This window comes from Telopea speciosissima, chromosome 7, assembly GCF_018873765.1.
Source record: "Telopea speciosissima isolate NSW1024214 ecotype Mountain lineage chromosome 7, Tspe_v1, whole genome shotgun sequence".
Lineage (NCBI taxonomy): Eukaryota > Viridiplantae > Streptophyta > Magnoliopsida > Proteales > Proteaceae > Telopea > Telopea speciosissima.
Window position 1 is genome coordinate 19,995,038 of NC_057922.1, and position 22,791 is coordinate 20,017,828.

At 37.0% G+C, this 22,791-nt stretch overlaps 2 protein-coding genes across 3 annotated transcripts; one reads left to right on the top strand and one right to left on the bottom strand.

The window, feature by feature from the left end:
- Window positions 1-3,564: 3,564 nt before the first annotated feature.
- Window positions 3,565-13,140, top strand: LOC122669130 (U-box domain-containing protein 44-like). Of its 2 annotated transcripts, XM_043865811.1 has the most exons (5): window positions 3,565-4,043; window positions 4,359-4,483; window positions 9,205-9,952; window positions 10,050-10,350; window positions 11,460-13,140. In XM_043865811.1, the coding sequence occupies exons 3-5, from the start codon at window positions 9,233-9,235 to the stop codon at window positions 12,911-12,913; spliced, it is 2,475 nt and encodes an 824-aa protein (XP_043721746.1). In that variant the 5' UTR covers window positions 3,565-4,043; window positions 4,359-4,483; window positions 9,205-9,232; the 3' UTR covers window positions 12,914-13,140. The 2 variants fall into 2 exon arrangements, with proteins under 2 accessions (XP_043721746.1, XP_043721745.1); XM_043865810.1 differs by lacking the exon at window positions 4,359-4,483.
- A 4,524-nt stretch (window positions 13,141-17,664) lies between these two features.
- LOC122669132 (chaperone protein ClpB1-like) lies at window positions 17,665-19,888 on the bottom strand. Its single transcript, XM_043865813.1, has 5 exons — window positions 19,436-19,888; window positions 19,060-19,339; window positions 18,503-18,700; window positions 18,123-18,335; window positions 17,665-18,053 (listed from the first exon to the last, which is right to left on the bottom strand). Exons 1-5 carry the CDS (start codon window positions 19,774-19,776, stop codon window positions 17,970-17,972), a joined length of 1,116 nt encoding a protein of 371 aa, XP_043721748.1. The 5' UTR covers window positions 19,777-19,888; the 3' UTR covers window positions 17,665-17,969.
- Window positions 19,889-22,791: the final 2,903 nt, after the last annotated feature.

Below are 22,791 nucleotides of genomic sequence, written 5' to 3' on the forward strand. Positions count from 1 at the left end.
CATAAGTGGCCAGGCAATTTGGTTGTACAAATTCCTTCCTGTCCTTGTCTAATCCATCAATGTCAGAAACAGACAAACCCGGGAAATTTTGGAGTTTGGGATTTAGCTGGAATAGAAGCAATTGAACAACTAAAGATGGGACCTAAAAATGGAAAATTTTGGAAAAGAATCTAAATTTGACCAACATGAACATACGAACCCATTTCATAAGAAGGTTCCAGTACTCATTCAAGCCGGCAAAGCCTTACTCAAGTCAATAACCATTCTCATGTATATGTAGGAGACGTGGATAAAGTATCCCATATTCCCTATTGAGCTGTATGGGAGAGCACATTACCGTTTATGGGCTAAATTTGCAGATGAGGAGGTGAGGTTCACTACTTAGAACTAGGTTTAAATATCATTCTTTTTCTCCTCTCCAAATCATATGACTAATCGTTAAGTAGTACTTGTTCTTGGGTAGTTGTTGCCGGAGATTCAGATGGCTTTCAGTTCCACTGGATATGATCAGATGAAAGCGGTAGCATCAGCAGCAGAGGCTTCAGAAGCACTTGAAAGATAGAATGTGGGGAAGAGATTCTTTGGAGGAGAGAGATTTCAGTTTGTGGATGTTGTGGTTGGTTGGATTGCTTATTAGTTCGAGATAATTGAAGAAGCTGCTTGTTTCAACGTATTTAATTCCGAGAAATTCCCTTCATTCATGGATGAACAACTTCTTTGAAAGCTAATGTCATTAGAGAGAACCTTCCACCTTGCGATGATTTGATTGCCTTTTTCATGATCTTCGACAAGTTAGGGTGGTAAGTACTAGTTTGATCTACCAACACATTATAAGGAAGCCAATTTGATTGTCATGAAACGACATGTTCTCTTTATTCGTTTACCTATTTGTTTTTTTTTTTTTTGTTGGTAGAATCAGTTTTTACTTATTCAAATGAGGCTAAAATTATTAGTCTATCGTTGGAAAGTAAGTTCACATAAGAGATAGCAAAAATGGAAGACTCGACGTTAGCTGGAAGCATGGCCGATAATCCAAATATCTACTATCATACATGTTGGATATGTGTGTCCATCAAACTCCATTTTAGTTGCATTATTATTTTATGTGTTATGTGTTGTTCTAAGGTTATATGTTAAAGTTTCCACAACTAGGGATATTATTGGGTATATTATTTATAGGATTATCACGTTGTATATTTCTCGGAATGTGATTCAAGAATATTGATGTGAGTATTCATATTGTATTTGTATTATACACGATCGAAGTGAGGGTCTTTTATGGATCACCTTCAATTATTAATGCATAGTTATTTCTATGCCCACATACCCTACTGCTATATTTATATTTTGTGCTTCTTGGTATGCTAATGGTTGATGCCTGCACTGGCTATATATAGGTAGGCTAAATTCATGATATGTATTTTGTGCTTCTTGGTATGCCTATGAGAACACATTATAGGATCATACCATTTAGATGACACTCAGTATTTTTATTTTTGGTAAAGATGACACTCAGTATGAGAGATTGCTAAATAGTATTCGCTAGGGAGGAGAGAGAAACACTACATAATTTTTAGCCTATGAATAAGGTTTTTTTGAAGTTCCCAAAATTGCCTCTCTCTCTCGTCTCTCTCCAGGCTTTGAGAGTTAGGGTTTGTGAAACCCTAATTTTGGAAGAGTATATCCGCTGCATTTGATCTCCGTTGCCTATGCAGTGTAGTCAATTCGAGTGTTGCAATCTTTCAAAAAAGTACACTTCTGGGTTTTGTGATAATCCTAAGCCAATCTTGTATTTATTTATTCAAACATGTATTACAGGTTCTACATTGCGGAGGTGCAAATTTTTTTTTGGGTATTCTCCACCGTCAGCATTACTTGAGCCATTTTAACCTCACCCATCCTCAACTCTTCTATAGCCTGTTAGATTCGAAACAATGGTACATGATCCGAGGCACCAATGAGCTAGTGAAATGGTATCAAATATGCAACCACACGTTCGAATTTTTTTTTGTGGTAAATTATGCAACCACATGTTAGGAATCTTTTTTTTTTTTTAAATGGAATCGAAAATGAAAAGGGTTGTGAACTTTGCAAGTTTACACTTGGCAAGCTATTGAAATGTTGGAGGGACTCCTCACTTATACTTATTGGTCAAATTTTAAGAGAAAATGAGCAAATACTATATGAGTTAAAAATGTCTCTAAAGTTATAGAAAAATATGAAAATAACATTAACCTTCGTTATTCTATATTAGAGATTTATGACATCCTTTTAACTTTTCATGACTTTGAACCATTATTTGATCTCATTATATAAATATATATTCCTATTCGACAAAACATTTACCAGTGAGATTGGTGGAGGATTGTCTACAAGTTGAATTTACCAATGTCACCATTTCTTGTCACGTGGCAAATGGTGAACTTTACAAAATTCACTTACCATGGTGAATATTACTAGATTAGGGGATCGACACACTGCCTGTATGATGTGTGGAATCTCCCATGCCCAGCCAATGAGAGCACAGGAGAGAGTTCCAAGCGGTTCATATACAAAGGGACTCACATGTCAAGAAAGAAAAATAGTATGAGAGGGCAAATGATGTGTAAATAATTTTCCCATATTAATATTTTTCTTTGTGTTTGAGGACTAGGGGTGTCAATTGGTCGATTTGGACTGGTTTCTATTTGATTTCACTGGTTTCGATGTGAGAATGAGTGATTTCAATTTGATTTCAGTTTCATATTGGTTTCTCTTATCAGTTTGCTATGGGTACGTTATTGGTTCAAGTCCGGATCCTCTACTTCCATCTACCCGTACTTCTATGTGCGCCCTACACACAATGGGGTGCACAAAGACTGGCTTACCCCTGCCCGAACGCCTTGCCCGAGTGGGGGTAAGGCGGTCTTTGTGCACCCCGTTGTGTGTAGGGCGCACATGAAAGTAGGGGCAAGCGGAAGTAGAGGATATGGATATTATTGGTTCAGTTTACCATGCAAATGTATTCACAAGTCTTAAAAAATATGTTTCCCTTTTTTTTATTATGAATTTTAGATTGGTATCGGGTTTTTTATCGTGTTATATCAATTTAGGTTTGGTTTTGGTCTGATTTTCTCAGATCGGTTGATGTCTTATCGGTATGATTTGGGTTCGGTGTTGAAAAACCAATCCGAAACATGATCCGATAAGGTCATTTTGGTTTCGGTCGATTGGTTCGGTTTCGACGATTCACGACAACTTTTGTATAAGACAGATTTATAAAAGTTTCAAGAACACAGAAATTTATAACTTCTGGAGGATGGACTTTCACCTCAGCTTATTTTTATGGTATGATAAGAAGAGAAGTGTTTGGAAGGGTTAGGGTTTTTTTGGGGGGGGGGGGGGTGGGGGTGGTTGTTGAAGTTTGAAGGGTTGAACCCACATTTTGGGCTTATTGACAGTCCAGCTTGGTTAAAATGTGTTTCGCGGGTTAAAGTAAGAGAGAGAAGAAGAAGACGACTTGCAATCTGGGTGAGGGTGAATGAGAGAGAGAGAGAGAGACAGAGAGAGAGACAGAGAGAGAGAGGTCTTCAAATGGAAGATAGAAGGTCCCATGGGTAAAAGACGAGTGGACGACTGATACAGCAAAGAATAGAAGAAGAATATGTCATCCTCCATAACCTTACAACAGCAAAACGCCATTTTGTGCAGGCAGAAGAAACAAAACCCATCAATCTTCGAAGGTCACAAGAACAAACCCACTAAACAAAAGCAACTGGAAAACAGAAGAGGGCAAGAAGAACAAATAATCAAAGAGAAAACCACTTTTCTCCATCGCTCCTTATCTCTTGGCTTAATTGGTTCCTGGGTTTCTGAAGGGAGAATGAGTTTTGGTCAAAGATTGGACTTTTGATTGGTAAGGCATGTGGATTGGGGACCCATATGAGTTCATGGGCTAAGTAGGCTCTCTTGAGACTCGCGACTTGAGACTTGGGAGAGGCTTTGGAGTTTCAGTTAGGAGACTGTTCAGGTCTTCTGTGGTCATGATGAGCAAACTTGAAATGGTAAGGTTTAACCTTCTATATTCACTTTTCTATTTTAAGAAATATAGTCATTTTGTGCAGCATTTGCTCCAAATTCAGGTTCAGTGAAATTGATAGACTCAAAGATTGCTTATGTTGGTTAGTTTCAGTTACTTAGCTCTACTGATGCAGCTAATGACAATCTTACCAAAATTGACTCTTGAAACTCTTAATCTTTAGTATAAATATATCTTCCTGAATAGATTACACCTTTGTACTTATATTGCGTGTTACAAGGCAGTTCTCTTTGATCTTTTCTGCTACAATTTGCTTAAAAAGGGTTTCTATTTGATGTAGAGAGTAGGCAGTATGCTGCTGGCTTTGAGTAAGCTATAGAGTTCTCTGAGAAAGCTAGAGTTCTTGTGAAACAGAACCAGTTCATCTGGGAAGGGTACTCCAACACTTACAACCGGATATTTAAGGTACTTTTTAGTGTTGATTATAAATTTTTTTTCCGGATCATGTATGGTACTCAGATTTCTTACATTAACATATTAATGACTTCTAGCTTTACCTTATAGAGTTGGTTCTGTCTATGATAAAAATGCAACTTGGGCTGTGTGTGTTCCTGCATCTGAATGTTTCCCTTGAGATTAAATAGATCCATCTAGGATACTGCAGTCATTTAGGGTAAATATCTTTTGGTCCAAGTGCCATTAGCCTACTTCAATTAAGCTTAGTCTAGATATTAGTTAGGAGTTGGTATCTTTGGTTTTGATTTGAAATCACACGTATTGGTCAGTACATCAAAGTGCTTCCAATTAGTCGAACAAGATTTGGAATATGAACTAATTAGGCTCTGATAATTAATTGGAATGTTCACATGTATTGATTGATACAGTAAATGGTCACAAGTAGCTGAAAAGATTTGGAATGTAAGCTTTTGTAATATGTTGGCACGACCTTGTAACCCAAGATTCACCATAGTTTCTCTTTAGGGGAAGATTTTTGAGACCTTGTATGCAAATTAGGCTTTTGCATTTATGTTGTCTTAAGATCAATATCGGTCCTATCAAATTCCTTTGTCATTGATGAATGATACTTCATACTAAAGGAGAAAAGCATAGAACTACGCATGTGAAGATAGAACAAGTGAATGCAGAAAGGGATTACTTCTATGATGAAAAATCTAACTTCAATTTGCATAACATTCCTATGCATTTACTCTCTATCCAATTGGCATTGCAGTTTTATTTTCCTTTACCTTCTCCATTTTGTCATCATCTTTGGTAGTTTCTTATTTAGTTAAGCAAGCTTGGGAGACACAAACCATACCACTGCCATTCTCTCAGAGTGTTTTTTTAGTTAAACTTAAAAACTATATGTTTGGTGGAGCTTGCTTTGACATGCATTCTCCTGTGGAGTTTGTTCCATGTGGAAGACTTGTAGATGGGAATTGAAGTGTTTTCAAATCAGCCAAGCACAAATGCAAGGGCAGAATCATAATTTTGATGGTTTTTTTATTTTTTTATTTTAAAAGTTTAATTTTTATCATTTCTTGTGTCCAATTTATATAATCCTTTGTATATATTTCTTTTATTAATTTTTATTGGATAAGGATTAATGAGTTGGGTTGCGTTGAGTTTCTTTTCATTAACTTGTTTGGCAAATCAAAGTCCTAGTCTGATTTGGAGAATTCTTGGTCTAAGTTGGAGCCATGCCCTTCAATAATTAATGCATATGTGAGAGACTTTCTATTTCATACTATCCAAAGTCTAATATAAAAAAATCTGATCTTGTGGACTATTCTTTTTCACAACTTTCAGTGGTGCTGATGAATTGCCTCTGATGCTAGAGATTGTTGCTGATCTGATTCCTAGGTCTGAGGGTATAAGACTCCTCTATTATTTCCCTTATCTTGTGGAATTTTCTTTGCTTGTATTATTTCTGTGCCTTGGTCAATTGCTTCTGGTTAGACTATTACTTGGGTTCTTTTCTATATGTGAATGGTAAGTTGCTTGGACCCTGTCCTATTATTTCTTTTAACTTCCCTCTGGATGGTATTACAGTCCTATAACGGCATTGGTTTTCACGTCTTAATTTGCAAATATTGATCTTCTTATCTCATGAACATCTTACTAGTCGTAAGCTTCATTCTACTGTCTTTGCTTCCTTTATTGGAATTAACAGTTTCCTCTCTAACACGTAAAAGTACTATTCATTCTTAATAATCAATATACTTTGGTCCTACATCACTTGCATTTGGAGTTGCAGTTTTCACACTGCGGTAAGTGATGTGTCCCCAGTTATGGCTCTCTTCATATTGTCTTTCTATTTGGTAAGGAGGCAAGGCCATTTCATTTTGTTCCATCTAGGACTGTTGATGTTGTTTAGCTTATGCCTTTCTTGAATATCTAAGAGTTCGAGGTGTTTGGTAGTGACTTAATATAAATGGTTGGGCAAGGTAAATCAAGTTCTTTGTGGAAAATCATGCATTCTCATCTCACAAGAGTTAGGTGCTGTTCTATTCCTATTAAACAACATAGAAATTTTAGGAGTCTTTACTGCAGTTCCAGGTTTATTCTGAATGATTTAATTGTAAGGTTGCTGCCACTGAAATGGCTCTCACGACAAATATGACCTCAATGAGAAGCTATTGAATCTCATCTCATAACAAGTGTGATCTCAAGTAGAAAATTACAAAGATGGTTGTATCTGCTATAGTCTTACCATCTTAGTGAACTTTAGGGTTTGATTTCTTTAGTTGATTCTAGTGACTTCTCCATGAATATTTTAAACCAAAAAATGAGAATGCTGGTGAGTCCTTAGCTTCTTTTGTACCCACCACCATGCGTACTGTTAGGTCATCATACTTGTAGCCCTTATGGCGTCCTATATGTTCTATGGCTAAGATAATTAGGTGAGTACAAGATGCACAACTGTAAGTGTAACCTCATTGTTACCCAAATTAGAATAGTAAACCAAATGAAGTTATACTTTGATGGGGGTTAGTTCTAGGTTGTGGATTGGGTTTGAGCTCAACGAGAACCTTAGCTTGGGTTGACCAATGATGCTTGGATTTCAGTTTGTGCTTGAATTTTGCAGAGCTAACCAGTTCTTTGGTATGCATTGGGTTTCCCAATCCATTTACATCTATACTGGTTAGTATATATTTGCATCTGAATTGGCCAAGGACAATACTTCAATAACATCGTATATAGTGGAAGTGTCTTGTACGAGTCTTGGTTGTAATCGTCTTCATTTTTTCCAATTTTTTTTAATCAATTTTCTTTTATCCCCTCCTGCGATATATTATATCTAGGACTTTTTATCTAATCAAACTTCCTGATAAAGTTTGCAGCATGTCTACTTTGCAAATATTTCCATATTAGGAGATTGCGTGTTTGGAAGAATTAAAATTAACAGTGATTATACACTCAATAGTGATAACCATGTCCAACCTGCTTTTTTGAGTGGATTCTCTGACTACGGATGACCTTTGCCGATGGGATTCTGTCATCTGGGTAGCTACTTTGTTTAGATAGTCCTATTTTTAGCCTTTTTCGTTGGCAATGTGAGTCAAATGGGACTCTTTATGGTGTACCTCACACTTTGCAGCAATATTAGTCTTAACCCAAGCTTACCTGACCTAAAGCTGAATTATTCGAGGGTATAATAGTATCTAGGTTTGTGTAAGCATGGGTTTGAATGGTCATCCTGCCTGAATTGATCCCATCCTTACCACATCTTTACAAGATATGGTTACACATCTTTATAAGATATAGTTAGTGAATCATATTGTATAGTTTTAAATTCTCTATTGCTCTCAGAAATAAATATTCCCTCCTAATCATCTTTTGTAATTCTATTTTAAGATGTCAAAAGTCTTGGCAGATCTTGGACCATGCCTGAGAGATACATTGGGTGATCCTGAAAGGCTGAAACTACTACTAGTTTAAATTGAGTGAATGTACATATTCGTGAATTTGATCTGTTACCTGCAATTTGGGGAAGTAATCCATGTGAGAGACTCCATTATAGAAATACGAGTAATAAAAAGAAGTGGCTTGGCTGACAATTCAAGTCAGTCATCATATTGAACATAATGAGCGCGCTATGTTCTGGACCTACATAGATAGCTACAACTGTTCAATGGCCAAGGGTGTACTGGATGATGTAATTACTAAATTTGGGAGAAATATTTAGGAAATTAACTTAGTGTCCATTCATGGGAAAGCAGTTTAACTAACTTGGTTCCACATAACGCGTAATAAAAAGAGAAAAAAATAGAGAAGCCCTTTGGTTCAATTACAAATTTTCTACGCCAGCCAATGGATGTTGCTTGTATTCCAACTTAGTCAGGTTTGTGGTGTTTCTTACTTTCCTCTTATTGCTAAGTTTTTTCAGAGGATTCTCTGATTTTGTTTGCCCATTTTGAGATAGAGTGATCTGATTAATCTGCATGTTATATAGATATAGGAGAAAGCACATCTAGAAATTAAATTCTTAAGTTGGTGTTGATTGCTAATAAATTAGTTGTTCATGAGTGGGCCTCCCGGTAATTGGTTAAGGGTCTACCTATGAAAAATGAAGGTGGTGTAGGAAATTTTGATTTCCTTTGTAAACAAAGTTGATTGTAGTGTTTCCCCATTTTTGGTAGAAGAGTTCTTTTTCTTTAACTCTTTCTTTACAATTGAATATTAAGTAATGGTCTACTGACAAATATCAATAAAAGCATCGATCCAGTACAGTTCAAATATAACGAGTCGTAGGATTGTCATCACATTATAAATATAATTTTCCTTTGTTTTCAGGTTGTGATAGTACAAGGCTGGAAGTATATACAATGGTTGAAACAACAAAATAAGTAGAGATTCATTCAATAAATTCACTTTCCACAGACGACAATATAATTAGGATCGAACCTTCTTTGGGGAACAAAGGGATAGAAACCCTAGCATAGTTAGCTTTCTTTGGTAGGCTAAGTTTGCTTTCTCCCCTACCACCAGAAGTTTCAAGGTTGATGTGCAACAATATGATTCTTTAAATAGCTCTTTGGAATATGCAAAAGCATGAAAATTTATCTGTGGTTCTCAACACCCCCCCCTCTCCGCCAAAAAAAAAAAAGAAGGTAATTTCTTCATATTCCATCTTGCCTTTTGACTTCCTTTTGTACTAACACACCTATTCTGTTTATTTCCAGAAGCTTAGGATAGACATCAAGATCAGAGATGCATCAAATAAAATCTAGAAACTTTGCTGAACTCCTTTCAGAGTCACTTCAATCAGCTGATGAGGTTGTTTCACTTGCCATGGATTCTGAAACTGAACCAGAGATTTTCAATGAATTCGCTGTTTTTGTAGAAAAATTATCATTCATTCTTGACGATTTAAGGGATAATAGCACAGTCATGGACACACTGCCCATCCAAAAGGCCGTTGAGTCACTAGAGAATGAGCTTACGCGTGCTAGGACTGTTATTGAGTCTTCCCATTCAAGAGCATCGGCTAAACAGGTTGAAGACATTACTCATCACCTGGGTAGATGTCTAGGTGTCGTGATCTTGGCAAGCCTTGATGTGTCAGTTGAGATTGAAGAAAAGTATGGAGCTTTACATAAAGAAATGATGAGTGTGAGATTCAATGCAAGTGTTGAGCAGGAATTGGAGTTTGTCAATGACTTGGAAGTGAAAGGGCAGGAGAAGGCAATAGCTGTTCTTGATATTGACAATATTGCATTGCAGCTCAAATATGGAAATGACGAAGAATTCAGGCTTGCACTTTCTGGACTAAGATCACTAATTATTGATAAGATTATTCAGAATGAATGGGTAAACGGTGAAGGTATTATTCCAATTCTGTTGAATCGATTGGCTTCTAGTAACCGGAATGTTCGGTTGAATATAATGGCAATATTGAAAAGCCTTCTAGTGGTGAATGATGAAAACAAGGTAGATAGAAGTAAATTTTACTTAAGCACTTTTTTTCTTAATTTATGATTGATTTTTACTAATTTGTCAGCATCTAAGATTGCTTCTTTATGTAAAGGAGAAAATGGTGGATATCAGTTCCTTGTTGACATTGGTGCGTTCTTTGACTCGGGATGTTGAAGAGCGTAGGGAAGCTGTTGGGATCTTGCTGGCTCTCTCAGAGGTCCCAGCAGTCCGCCGAAGGCTCGGCAGAATACAAGGTTGTATCCTTATGTTGGTTTCCGTGCACAATAGTGACGACCCAAATTCTTCACACGATGCAGGGAAATTGTTGAATGCTTTGTCAAGCAACAATCAGAATGTTCTTCTTATGGCAGAGGCAGGTTACTTCAAGCCTCTTGTAGAATACCTGAAGCAAGGTACTTATAGAGCTGTTTTTCAGCTCTTGCATCTAATTTTTTCTTGGTTCTGTTGTAACTTTTTTATTTAAAATATCATCGTGACCACATTTTCTCAGACCCCGCAGTGGCGGGAGCCTTGTGCATTGAAAACAGCCTCTCTGCGAAGCAGGGATAAGGTTGCGTACATTATGACCCTCCCCACACCCTGCAGTGACGGGAGCCTCGCGCACTGGGTATACCCTTATTGTGACCATATTTTCTGGAATGTGTAAAAGGTGCACTACTCCTTGGATATGATTCTGACCAATGGATTTTGTGCCGTGTCTCACTGTGTACTTAAGATGTGTACTTAAGATACAACTGCTTATATACGTAGGTATTTGTTAGTGACATTATTGTGACCTTAAATTCTTGCTATTCCTGTTCTGTTGACTTTTAGCTTCACAGGAATAAAAGATAAGATGGAGAAAGGGGCAGATTTGTAATTTTATAGTTATAGATTTCACAATTTATACAAGACCAATTCTAGCTTAGGGTAGGATAAATATCTCATAAAATTTTCAGCTCAATGAACGTGAATAACAAAGAGCACTTTGCCTTAGGTGCCTCTGCAGTCTGATATTTTAATGTTGCACCTGGCATGTGTCTCTTCCTTCTTACAACTATGAATGTACCCTTTAACCTTAGGTTAAAATTGCCACATCGAGGTTTCAATGATACAAGCCAGCTAGTTTAGCTATGCGTTCAAGCCTAATGGAAGCACCGTAACAGAGACTTGACTCCATAAACCTACAATTTACTTCTCTTGGGTTAATGGCTAAAAAATCTTTAAGTCTCCTGTTTCTAAGGGCATTCTGAAAGCATTGAATGTGTTAAAATTGACAAAAATCATGTTCCTCCTTTCATCACCTGTTGGATGTTGAGCTATAGGGAATTAAAGTGTATGTATGGCACTGTATCCTCATTTTACTTAGTTTACTGTGAGGTCCCGATACTGTAATTTGTGTGTTCCCTTTATCTTGATAGTTAATTATCAGAATTGGATATGAAGTCATCTTGCTAATAATCACCTAAGTATTGCAAAATTATTCATTCGTCTGATTAAACTCTATACCGTTTATTTTCAGGTTCTGATATGAGTAAGATTCTTATGGCAACAGCACTTTCAAGAATGGAACTCACCGAGCAGAGTAGTGCTGCTCTTGGTGAAGAAGGAGCAATTGAATCCCTTGTCAAAATGTTCAGTTATGGAAAATTTGAAGCCAAGCTCTCTGCTTTGGGTGCCTTACAGAATCTCTCCAGTTTGACTGAAAATGCTCAGCGTTTGATTAATTCAGGCATTGTAATGACTCTGCTCCAGCTCCTTTTCTCAGTCACTTCTGTGCTTATGACCCTCCGAGAACCAGCTTCAGCCATTCTTGCTAGCATTGCCCAGTCCGAATCTATTCTTGTAAACCCAGACATAGCACAACAGATGCTTTCACTTCTACACTTGTTCAGCCCAGTAATTCAGTGTCACCTCTTAAGAGCACTCAACAGTATTACTGGCCATTCCAATACATCGAAGGTTAAATCCAAAATGAAAGAAAATGGTGCATTTGATCTTATCCTACCATTCTTAACTGACGGAAACACAGAAAGCAAAATAGTTGCCTTAAATTTACTGTACAATCTTTATAAAGATTCTCCAAGAGAGTTCTCTGAACAACTTGAAAAGATTCACCTCAATGTTATAATAAATATTATATCAGAATCAGTGTCTGAGGAAGAAAAAGCTGCTGCTCTTGGATTATTGAGTATTATCCCCATTGGCAACAAAAGGGCAACAGAAGTTCTCAAAAGGACACATTTGCTTCCCATTCTGCTCTCATTTCTGGACGTATGCATGCCAACTTCAACACCCACAAGGAGGTGGTTAGTCGAGAGCAGTGCAGCTATATTGATTCGGTTTACGGTTCCTTCAGATAAGAAACTTCAGCAACTAGCTGCAGAACATGGTGTGATCCCCTGGCTTGTGAAGTTGCTCTCGATGGGGTCACCCACTGTCAAATGTAGAGCTGCAACTTCATTAGCTCAGCTGTCACAGAATACTCTTTCTTTAAGCAAATCCAGAGCATCAAAATGGCTTTGTATGCCTCCCTCTCTAGATGCATTTTGTGAACTCCATGATGGCTACTGTTTTGTCAAAAGCACGTTTTGTCTTGTCAAGGCTGGTGCTCTCTCACCACTAATCCAAATTTTGGAAGGTGAAGATAGAGAAGCAGATGAAGCTGTCCTTAGTGCCCTTTCAACTATCTTGCAAGATGAGATCTGGGAAAATGGAAGTAAGGCTATTGCCAAAGCATCTGGTGTTCGTGCCATCATGAGAGTTCTTGAATTAGGAACTGTAAAGGTCCAAGAGAAAGCACTTTGGATTTTGGAAATGACTTTTAGAATCGAGGCTCATAAAGTACAGTATGGTGAAGCTGCTCAAGTGTTGCTCATTGAGCTTGCACAAAAGGGATCTCCAACCTTAAAATCCACAATTGCTAAGATTTTGGCGCATCTTGAGCTCTTGCAGGTGCAATCAAGCTACTTCTAATATGTTTGTATTTAGGTGTATTAATTTTGTTGAGATGAAATTATTTCATGATTGTTTCTATTTTTCCGATTGTTGTTTTTCCCATCTGTTGGTTCATGACTAGATGTGGACATTTGTAGATCTCCTGTGTAATAATTAAGTAGTTAACTGAAAGTGTACATGAAAATGATCTGATTTGAGATAAAAGATGGGGATGGTGGGGGAAAGCATCATCCTCTTTCCGCTAATCCTTACTGCTTGTGGGATAGTGTGAGTTTTCACTGCAATTTCAAATTTTTTCAGGAACTATTTATACCATAGAAATTTGAATCACCAACCTTTGATGTGCTAAATATATAGATTTCTGGGGAACATCAAAGGTTCAATTGCAATCTTGACAGAAGAAGCTATGAACATGAATGTTTGGTGGCTTCCCTCTGAACCAGAATTTTACTAGGAAATTTGTTTCCTCCCTGTTTTTATTGCTTCCAAACTCTAATTCTTTTACTTCTTCAATGGGTGCTTGGGTTACTAGACAGTCGGACATAATCAGTAAGAGGACTGTCGTATTGGTATCCTCCTATGTTTAGCAACTTCTGACTGAAATAAAATTGTAAGTTTTGGAACTACTGTTGGATCTAAATTGGTTCCCTGGTATTGGTAGATTCTATACTTACTAATACTACTGCGGAATCTAGTAGCTACCAATATCAAAACAGGGATTACTGCAAATCACAGATGAGGTTGTCTATGTCCTTCAGCATTCAGTTCAATGCTTTTACAAAACTGGAATGGCTGGTTGACTTCCAATCCTAGAAACTAGCAAATCAAACCAATAATAGTCATGCTAACAATCCAAGAGTTCTACCAATTGTATCAGCATTTATGCCAGGAGTAGAGGGGGGGGGGGGAGATCGAAAAAAAAAAAAACTACTATAATTTGCAATCGAAAAACCTATTATATATAAATCTGGAGAGTTTTCCCCAATTCATGAAGTTTTGGGTAGCAATCAAAGGTTTTAAAACTTGGGATCAGGTTGGTTGGGGGATTGGCCAATCCCTCTCAAGATCGGATGATGCTTATCTTCCAAATCCTCACTGCTTTAACTAATATCTGTGTAAAATCGGCCATGAACTTGGATTGGCAAATCCATCTCAAGGGATTATTAGTAGCGTCGGTCAGAATCGGCCTGAATCAATCTGAACCAAAAAAATCAAGGACAAAACGACTGCAATCAGATCGCCAATTCTGACCTCAAAACCATGGTACCCACATAAAGTGGAAGCTATTCAATCAAAACCTTGCCAAAACCTAGTAAGTTTCGACTGCAGGTATCAAGGTCCAAATGACCAAATTACCATCCCGAAACTTTTGGAAAATCCAATTTTAGGCCCTCCAAACATATTGGAACCCTTAAATTGTAAAAAGCACACCCAAAATGGTAGTTTGGCTTCATACCCTAGGTTGGTAGTGTATGTTATACACTGTTATATACTTTTACTAATATAACCTATTCTATTCAGAATTTAGTACTAGAAATCTAGAACGTACATAATTCAATTAAAACAATTAAAATATGCATTAGAAATGAATACATAAAATTAGAAACCATTTCATAATTTTCAAATGTGTTACATGGTCCATTACAAACTTTTTGAACGGTGAAGAATACAAGCAAATTACATTGGACCCCGCTACTCATCTTACACTCCTAGTACCACATCAAGAGTTTTGGGAAGAATCAAAACCATTAGCAGATTGTTGTTGCTGCCGAAGCAAGTATCTTCCAATTGTATCACATATATTGACCTCATCATCGTTACGCTAGAACTCAGATGAAATGCTCAAAATCCTCTATAACAACCCTATAAATGACATCGTCAACACATTGGAGGTACCCTAACCTAGGGTATAGATCTTTGAATCGTAAAGAACTCGATCGAGAGCCACCATAATTAGATGGTGGATGCGGAGCCAACATCAACATATATGGTTGGCGGGCCGGGTGTGAGAAGATGTTATGCACAAATGACAACCCACCGTGTTACACACCCAACACTTTGTTCCATAAATATATGAGAGTGATTTGACTAAAAAAACCACAAAAAAAAGTGGCTTTCTACAAAGTTTCCCTCTTTGGAGTCAAAACTATCGAAACTAGCGAAATGGGACAAACTTTCGAACCCATGTCATCGATGCCATCCATTTTATTCAAAGGGTTTGTACCGTTTGGGCCAAAACGATACCAAAACCCAAAACATGGTTGAAATTTCACGAATCTTTGTAAGACCCAGGTATCGCATCTAGTTTGTTGAAATCGAAAAATTTCATAAAATTTTGGTCATTTCGACTGAAATTTTGAACATTATTATTATTATTTTAAAAAAAAAAATTGGTTACTGGTCTAAAAAAACCTAGAAATTTAGGCTCAAATATGACTTATGAGGATTAAAGAAAATGCTTAATTGGGGGCACCTAGAGTATATACAAGTTGGTTTCCGTAATAGTTCAAGAAACTAGTCTAGAAGATGGGGCTAATATGAGACAGACCAATTGAAGACAGAAAAATTCAAATAAACTCATCATTAGGAAAAAAAATTACCGAACTAGGAATAAAAGAACTTAACAGATCCCCAGTAAGTAGATGATCATTTTTTAGCACCGCTGGAAGCAGTAGCCTTAAAATTGGATATCGATTAATATTGAAACTTAATGCTAGAGGGTGCAATTTGAATAGGGGCATAATCAAAACCTATAGAGCAAGGGGTTTAAATTAAGTCACGATATCAATTAGGCTTGGTGAACACAGGATGAATAGAAAATAAGGTATCCGAGGGGGTGGGGGGTGGGGGGGAAACAAGAACACATGCAGATTTAGGATTTTTTGGGGGCTGCAGCAGATTGAAGAATTGAAGAGCTGAATAGTGCATACCATAAATGAGAATGAGCATTAAGGAGCAGAACAATATTAGAGAAAAGAACCAAGAAGAAGAGAATGGATGGTAGGGGAAAGAGAGAGAAAAGATCTTACCATAAAGAGGAGAAAGAGAAAGAGACGTAGCTGCAAACCAGTTTTTGACATAGCCAAATTCTTTCACACCAAATCTCACAATTTCATTAATCATAATACTTGAGATTAAACAAAATATTACGATATCTCCATCTACTTGAACAATGAAAGAACTAACAAAAGGACCATCATGCCATGGAAATCAAAATGTGAAATCGGATTTTTCTCCAAAGCATTGTAATACTACATAGAACCACCTATATGGTTTAACAGTGAAACACTCATACAAGGTCATGGTCCAGATATCCTTACCTCTAGCAATAAGACATTCAATGAGTTGCACTATCTGCAGTCGTTGTGAGTATTGAATCTCACAAGTTGATGCATGTCCTAATAGAAAACACCACAAGATCTTGGCATTATTAGTTCCTACTGTTGCTGATCCTTTGTCTAAATTGTATTTCTGCTTCAGTGGCAGTATTCCATTTATTAAGCACAACCACCCCAAGATTATTTCAAAGGAATGTAGTATCAAAGTATGAGTACAATTGCCTCCATGGAACCAAATTATACCACTAATAAATGGTACTCAACATTCAATCCATAAGTTATACAACTTATTTAAATTTGAGATTTTAAAAGGAGAGGCATCCATGCATTAACACTATAAAATACTAGAAGCCTGCTCTGGAGGACTTTTATGAGAGGAAATTTTTTTCATAAAATCCTGATACCAGCAACATGGAACACTATGAATAATATATATCAACCAACCCGCTGGATTTACTGGAATCAAAACTAATTGGCAAAAATCAGCAAAAATAGACTTTTAGGCTGACTCTGCTTCTTAGATAAAGAGCCATACCATGAAGAGCAGGGTTTTAAGTATTGGTAGTTATCGTATCATATTGTATCGTATCAGCCAATATGTATCGGTATTGATACTTATTTTTCAAAAAATGTTTGTATCAACCGATATGGGGCCGATATGGTACTGATACAGTCCGAAACGGTCTAATACAGGTAAGATACGCATCCTTTAAACCTGCAAAACAGAAACTGTGAGTGATATACGAAGCTGAGAGCAACCGAAGGCCTTGGAAACATGTTTTTCTCTTTGATATGTGTTGGAGGAAATCATCTAACATAAAAAACGACTCTAACCTTCACCATTCCAACAAGTTTTGGTGAGATGGATCAAAATAGATTTGGGCGCAAAAGTGGTAAAGTTGCAGATCTCTTTTTTTTGGTGCTCAAATCTCTTTTCTTCTTAACTTTTTTTTTGTTATGCATCGCTAGATTAGGTAAAAAGTAAAAATGACTCAAATCCCTGCATCAAGCTGGTATGCATTTACATATTGCATAATTATGTTTCAAAACTATATGTTCTATGTATTATAAGGACATCCATGCATTTCTTGACCATTTCCATGTGTATCTTTAGCTTATATTGTGTCTCTCCAATACGATACGTCTCTTAAAATCACCCCTCCGATACGATACCTGATACCGATACTTAAATCCTTGATGAAGAACACCGTATGGAAATGAAGATGGTGTAGGAAGTCGTCCATGCCTGCATATGAATACCAAAACATGAATCCAGAAAAAACAAAGTTATGACATCAACAATGCTAATAAGGTTGAAGACAATGACATTAGTTTCAACAACCCTCCCCCCCCCCCCCCCCCAAAAAAAAAAAAGAAGCATAACAATTACAAGAAAAAGGATTTTGAAGACATACCAGTCTTCAACATGCTCAGACTACATCAAATTACCAACCTCTCATTCATGCTAATCAGCCGCCGTGCACAAAAGATCCACCTTCTTCAGCCATATGGCAGCAACTTGCAGTTCATAGGAGTATAACTAGACATAACCAAGCAATAGAGGAACCTAAGAGATTGAGTCAATGCCTTTGAATGGAATGATATCCAGTTCTCGCCGTATACTGGCATTCACAAGGCCTCCATTCCTCTCCACCCTATATGTCAACTCCTTCTGTCTTGCAGATGGAGCATCAGTGTAAACAAATTTCCCTTTGACTTGATGCCCTGCAAACATTTTACACATACGTGTTCCCAGATTTCCTAGCCAGTGGCTGACCAACCAACACCCTCCAGATACCTATAAAAATTATAACAGCCAACTGCACCATCTAAATCAAATTCAGTCCAAGCATATATCCTATAGATTTCTGAAATCAGGTATACACAACTGGAGACTGAGGCCACACCTTTAATAGGTCTTGATCCTCTTTCTGACTCAATTTCACCCTTACGTTGCAAGAGAGATCCTCATTCTCTGGCACTGGCATAACATCAATGTAAATTGTGGAATTCTCATCTATCTCATCCCTTATTAGCATCTTCGACAGCTTAGTGACCACATTCTTCTGCAGCCAAAACTTTACTGGCTTGGCGCCAAACTCCTTTAGACCAAAGGAATAATCAGTTTCCATCCATCACATAGAACTCATTCCCCTTTACCAAGAGAGGAAGATAAAAAGATAATGAATATTAAAAAAATATTTTTATTCCCAGTAACAATCTTATTTATATGATTATCTTAATCTTGAGGGGAATATAATGCACTCACTGGATGATAGGCCATAGCTGCTACTAAGTCCAATGCATCTTCAGAAACAGATAAAGCCACACCTCTCTCTGCCAGATGACTGGCTACATCCCTCAGGTGAAGCCTAGCAACTTTCCCCAACCGCTTGGGTGAGAGGAAATTGAAAATTATGACATCATCCAAACGATCTAGCAACTCAGGCCTAAAATGCCTCCTCACCTGAAAAACTTTAAAAATTAGAAAAACATAAGAGTCTTGATACAGCCTTCACACATCAACTCACATTTCATTCAAATGATCATTGCTTGAAATTACACCATGTGATTCTTCATGAAATAGAAGGATTGATAAAGAAAAGAACACTACAAATTGAACATTGATGTTCTTAGTTAAATTATATTCATTTGAGGTTTTTGCTTAATTCCTTGCAATATAACTATTCTCAATCAAAATATGAAAGTTTGAATCCTTTTAAATAAAATGCAACAATTAAATATTGAAAAATTAGTTAACATATGAGAAAATCAAGTTGGAAAGTCCATTGATAAATCTAATAAAAGGAGCTCCCCCCTACTTACCTCTACCATCACTCGTTCTTGAGCCCTCTGCATAGTAGTTTGAAAATTTAATGGGGCTAGGATGTGTTTGGCTCCCACATATGAAGTCATAATAATGACCATGTTGGTGAAGTCAACCATCCTTCCTTGCCCATCGATTAGATAACCACGATAAAAAACCTGAATGAGAGCTTGGAGAACAGAACTGCTGACCTTCTCAACCTTGTCAAATAGGACAACACCATGTGGCATTGTTCGCAAAGCTTCTATAAGATTATCACCATGTATGTGGCCAGCATACCTAACAATTTCCAAATACTCAAGAACAACAAAATGAGAGTATTAAAATGAAAATCCCTCTACCATATACTGGATAACTAGAACTTGCACTACTCACCTTGGAATTGAACCAACAAGTTGTGAAACTGACTCCCGTTCAACATAGTCAGACATATTAATTTGTATTAACAAGTTTTCATTGCCGAAAAGTTGCTCGGCAAGGGCTCTTGCTAGTTCTGACTTACCTACACCTGTCAAGCCCACGAAGAGGAATAATCCAATCACCTGCCGAGTTTGACACAATCCAACCCTAGACCTCAATATTGCATCTGCAACGGCATCAACAGCTAAATCTTGTCCCACTACTCTTGTCTTCATTCTCTCCCCAAGGCTAAGCAACCACTCTTTCTCTTCAATACCAAGACTTATCGCAGGAGTGCTGGTCCAATGGCTCACCATCTACATAATAAGGAGCAGCATTTAAGATACAATTTAACATTTCTTGAGGACAACAAGATGATTCTCTTCACTAGATAAGAAATAAACATATGCTGTAATCGGATTAGAAAGAGATATCTGGCTAGCATTTGAAGAAATGGTTATGATATATCCCACCCCTTGTTAGCATGAAGTTTAAACATGAAAAACTTAAAAGGACAAACAATTGTATGCTGAAACACAAAGACTGCTACTTGGAAACTGCCAGCTAATAATAAAAAACCAAACATGAAGTCAACAGTGTAATACCAAGCATTATGCCAAAGAGGTACCACATTCTTTAAATAGTCAAGTTGTTGCTAGGGAGATTTTAAATAATCACGAGTTTGACCTCAACCAACTTGCAATAAGTGCAGCCTGTCCCTAACATTGTAAGAACAGCAATGCTATCGTCAACATGTCCATCCTTCAACCCAAAAAAGATTCAGAAAAAAGATCTGAAACATCACATGCTGCAAGTTCAATTTTCTGTTCACTGCCCAACTTCCTGTCTGATGCATATGTACCAGATTCTAACAGTGTACTTAATATAATAAGCTGTATATTTGATGGATGATTCACTGTGTTTACACCTTTGAGTGGCAAAATCCCACAAAATAGGAAATTCGAAAGAATTTTTTCAATACTCGAACAAGAAAAATAAATAGGGGTAGAAGGAGAGAAAAACATAGCATCAACACTAAGAGATATAGGGAATAAAGCTTTACAGCTGGGTGAAGAAAAGTGGAGCCAAAAGATTCTTACAAAGAGAGGTGATTGTTGAATCCTCTACATAGGCTCATATACTCCCGAACTCAAAACTCATTAACTTTTAGATTATGTGATTGCTATACCCAAAACAAAAACAGATGCAAATGTTTAAAGAAGCTGACCCTCTTTAAAACAACCTAGAAAAAGTGCCCACAACTTTTTATCCTTTTAGAAAGATCTTGAACTGCTGAATCCAGAAGCACCACCCCCCAGATATACTTAAACCTTCCTTAATTTATAAAGGATTATAGCAATATTGGCATCACGAGGGCCATATATTGGAAAACTTTCTAATCAAATCGACAATGTTTTTATGATTTTTATTGCTCTCGAAACACAATTCCAATAAGATTGCCTATGACTGTCAATCCTCATTTGGGGTGGGGGGTGGGGGGGGGGGGGGGGGGGAAAGAACCCTGCAGCAATTTATGTATTGTTATTTGTACAAATTATTCTGTTTCCTGCGATTAATAACTATAAATAAATGCCGATACAATTGCATAAAAGAAGGATCTAAAAGAATAAGAAAAGCTAATAATATTTGGCAAGGTGTAGAAATTATTAATCTGAAACCTATAACTGGATCTATCTACGATTTTTCCTTCAAGAACCCAATAAAATAGAACGCAATGACAAATTATAGAGGCAACAAGAAAGCATGAGATTATAGTTCTACAATGAACTTGAGTAAATCAGAAACCAAAGCACAAATTAACACAATAATTGTATTAATCTATGATTTACCACGACAAAAATCAGAAAAAAGGGGTTTCAAGATTAATCTATAGAAGATTACCTGATAGAAAAATAAAGAGAGGGTCGCCTGAACACAGTATTTAGAGGTAAATTGCAAGCAATCAAGATCAAGACTCAAGAACAATCTATTGTGACTAATGTGGATGATATTCGGAATTCTATTGATATCTTCATTTTGAGAATCGGAGTGAATAAGAAGTTAAAGGAGAGAATAGCGGGAGAAGTTGAAGCGTTAAGTGCTCTCCATTCTCTCTTTTGCATTTTGGGGCGGAAGCTAAAGAGGGCTGTCGGGTTTCAGGTGGTGGTGGTGCCCTACTTCTTGGGTGGTTCAAAGTATAAGAGAGAGCATCGTATTTCCCGAGGTTTTTTGAATGAAAGTAGAAGTTTTGACCATTGGTCAGACCAACGGTAGGTTCAACATCATACGGTTGAGCTTAATCCACCTCAGATTGCTACTCATCATCCATTTTGGGCGATGTTTTTGAGTCAATGAATTTGCTGCAATATGAGACGTTGGATCTTAATATCATATCGTAACCAGACGATTAAAGGTAGAATGCTACAACATTGACCACAGTTAAAATTCAAGGGAAAAGCTCCACTTTTTTTTTTTTTCTGTCTGTTTTGGGTAAATGCTAATTCTCACTTGGGTAGGTTATAAAAGTGTTTAATCTATGGGCAAGTGTGATCCTTGCGCGCATATAAGGGCCAATGGGAACGTATATGAAAGCATCAACAAAGGTGTCATTTTGCATTTTATGGGTTGGAGCAATCATTTTATCCCCATGTGTCTTGGCACATACGTCATGGAATCTGTTTATTGTCGATGTTTGGTTCCCCAAATAGTCCATGTGCCCATTATTGTAATGGCATCAATAATAGGATTATACAGTAATGCTGGAATTTTAAATATTTTTAAATTAATGGTCCAAAATAATGTTCTATTTTGTAAATTGTTTGTTAGATGATTATATTTTTTCTTAATAGAACTTGAATATGTATAATTATTCGAAGACATGTTTGAATGGTCAATAGACATATCTTGTGAGAAAGATGCATTTAGACATGTCTTTTGGAGACAATTCCCATTGGTTTGTTTTTGTTTATAAATAATATAAATAGATGGGAAACCGATCTCAATCTTCTCTCGTTTTTCCTTTAACCTTGTTGAACCACCACCTCCAACCCTTTCTTTATCCTACTTAGAGAGTCATATCATGAGCTTTCTCAACCTGGTTCTTGTGTCATTATTTGTGATGGGAGTTTTATGAAGGACTCCAATGAGGCATGTTGGGTGTCCACCATTATTTTTGATAAAAAAATTGTTACTTCTTATTTGGATTTTAGTCATGCAAGAAGCGCTCAATATTCAGAATCAAGCAATGCTCCAATTATTGCAAAAAGCAAAATCATTGGGAGCCACAACCATAGACATTTGAATTGATTGTCAAGAACTTGTAAAGTGGATGG

Bases quoted from the DNA above. Each gene is read 5' to 3' on its own strand.
- LOC122669130 (XM_043865811.1), top strand. From the start codon at position 9,233: ATGCATCAAATAAAATCTAGAAACTTTGCTGAACTCCTTTCAGAGTCA. The intron at 9,953-10,049 runs GTAGATAGAAGT...CTTTATGTAAAG, and splicing joins TGGTGAATGATGAAAACAAG to GAGAAAATGGTGGATATCAG. The intron at 10,351-11,459 runs GTACTTATAGAG...GTTTATTTTCAG, and splicing joins TGTAGAATACCTGAAGCAAG to GTTCTGATATGAGTAAGATT.
- LOC122669132 (XM_043865813.1), bottom strand. From the start codon at position 19,776: ATGGTGAGCCATTGGACCAGCACTCCTGCGATAAGTCTTGGTATTGAA. The intron at 19,340-19,435 runs GTGAGTAGTGCA...GGAAATTGTTAG, and splicing joins CTTGTTGGTTCAATTCCAAG to GTATGCTGGCCACATACATG. The intron at 18,336-18,502 runs GTGAGTGCATTA...TTTGGTCTAAAG, and splicing joins CAGCTATGGCCTATCATCCA to GAGTTTGGCGCCAAGCCAGT.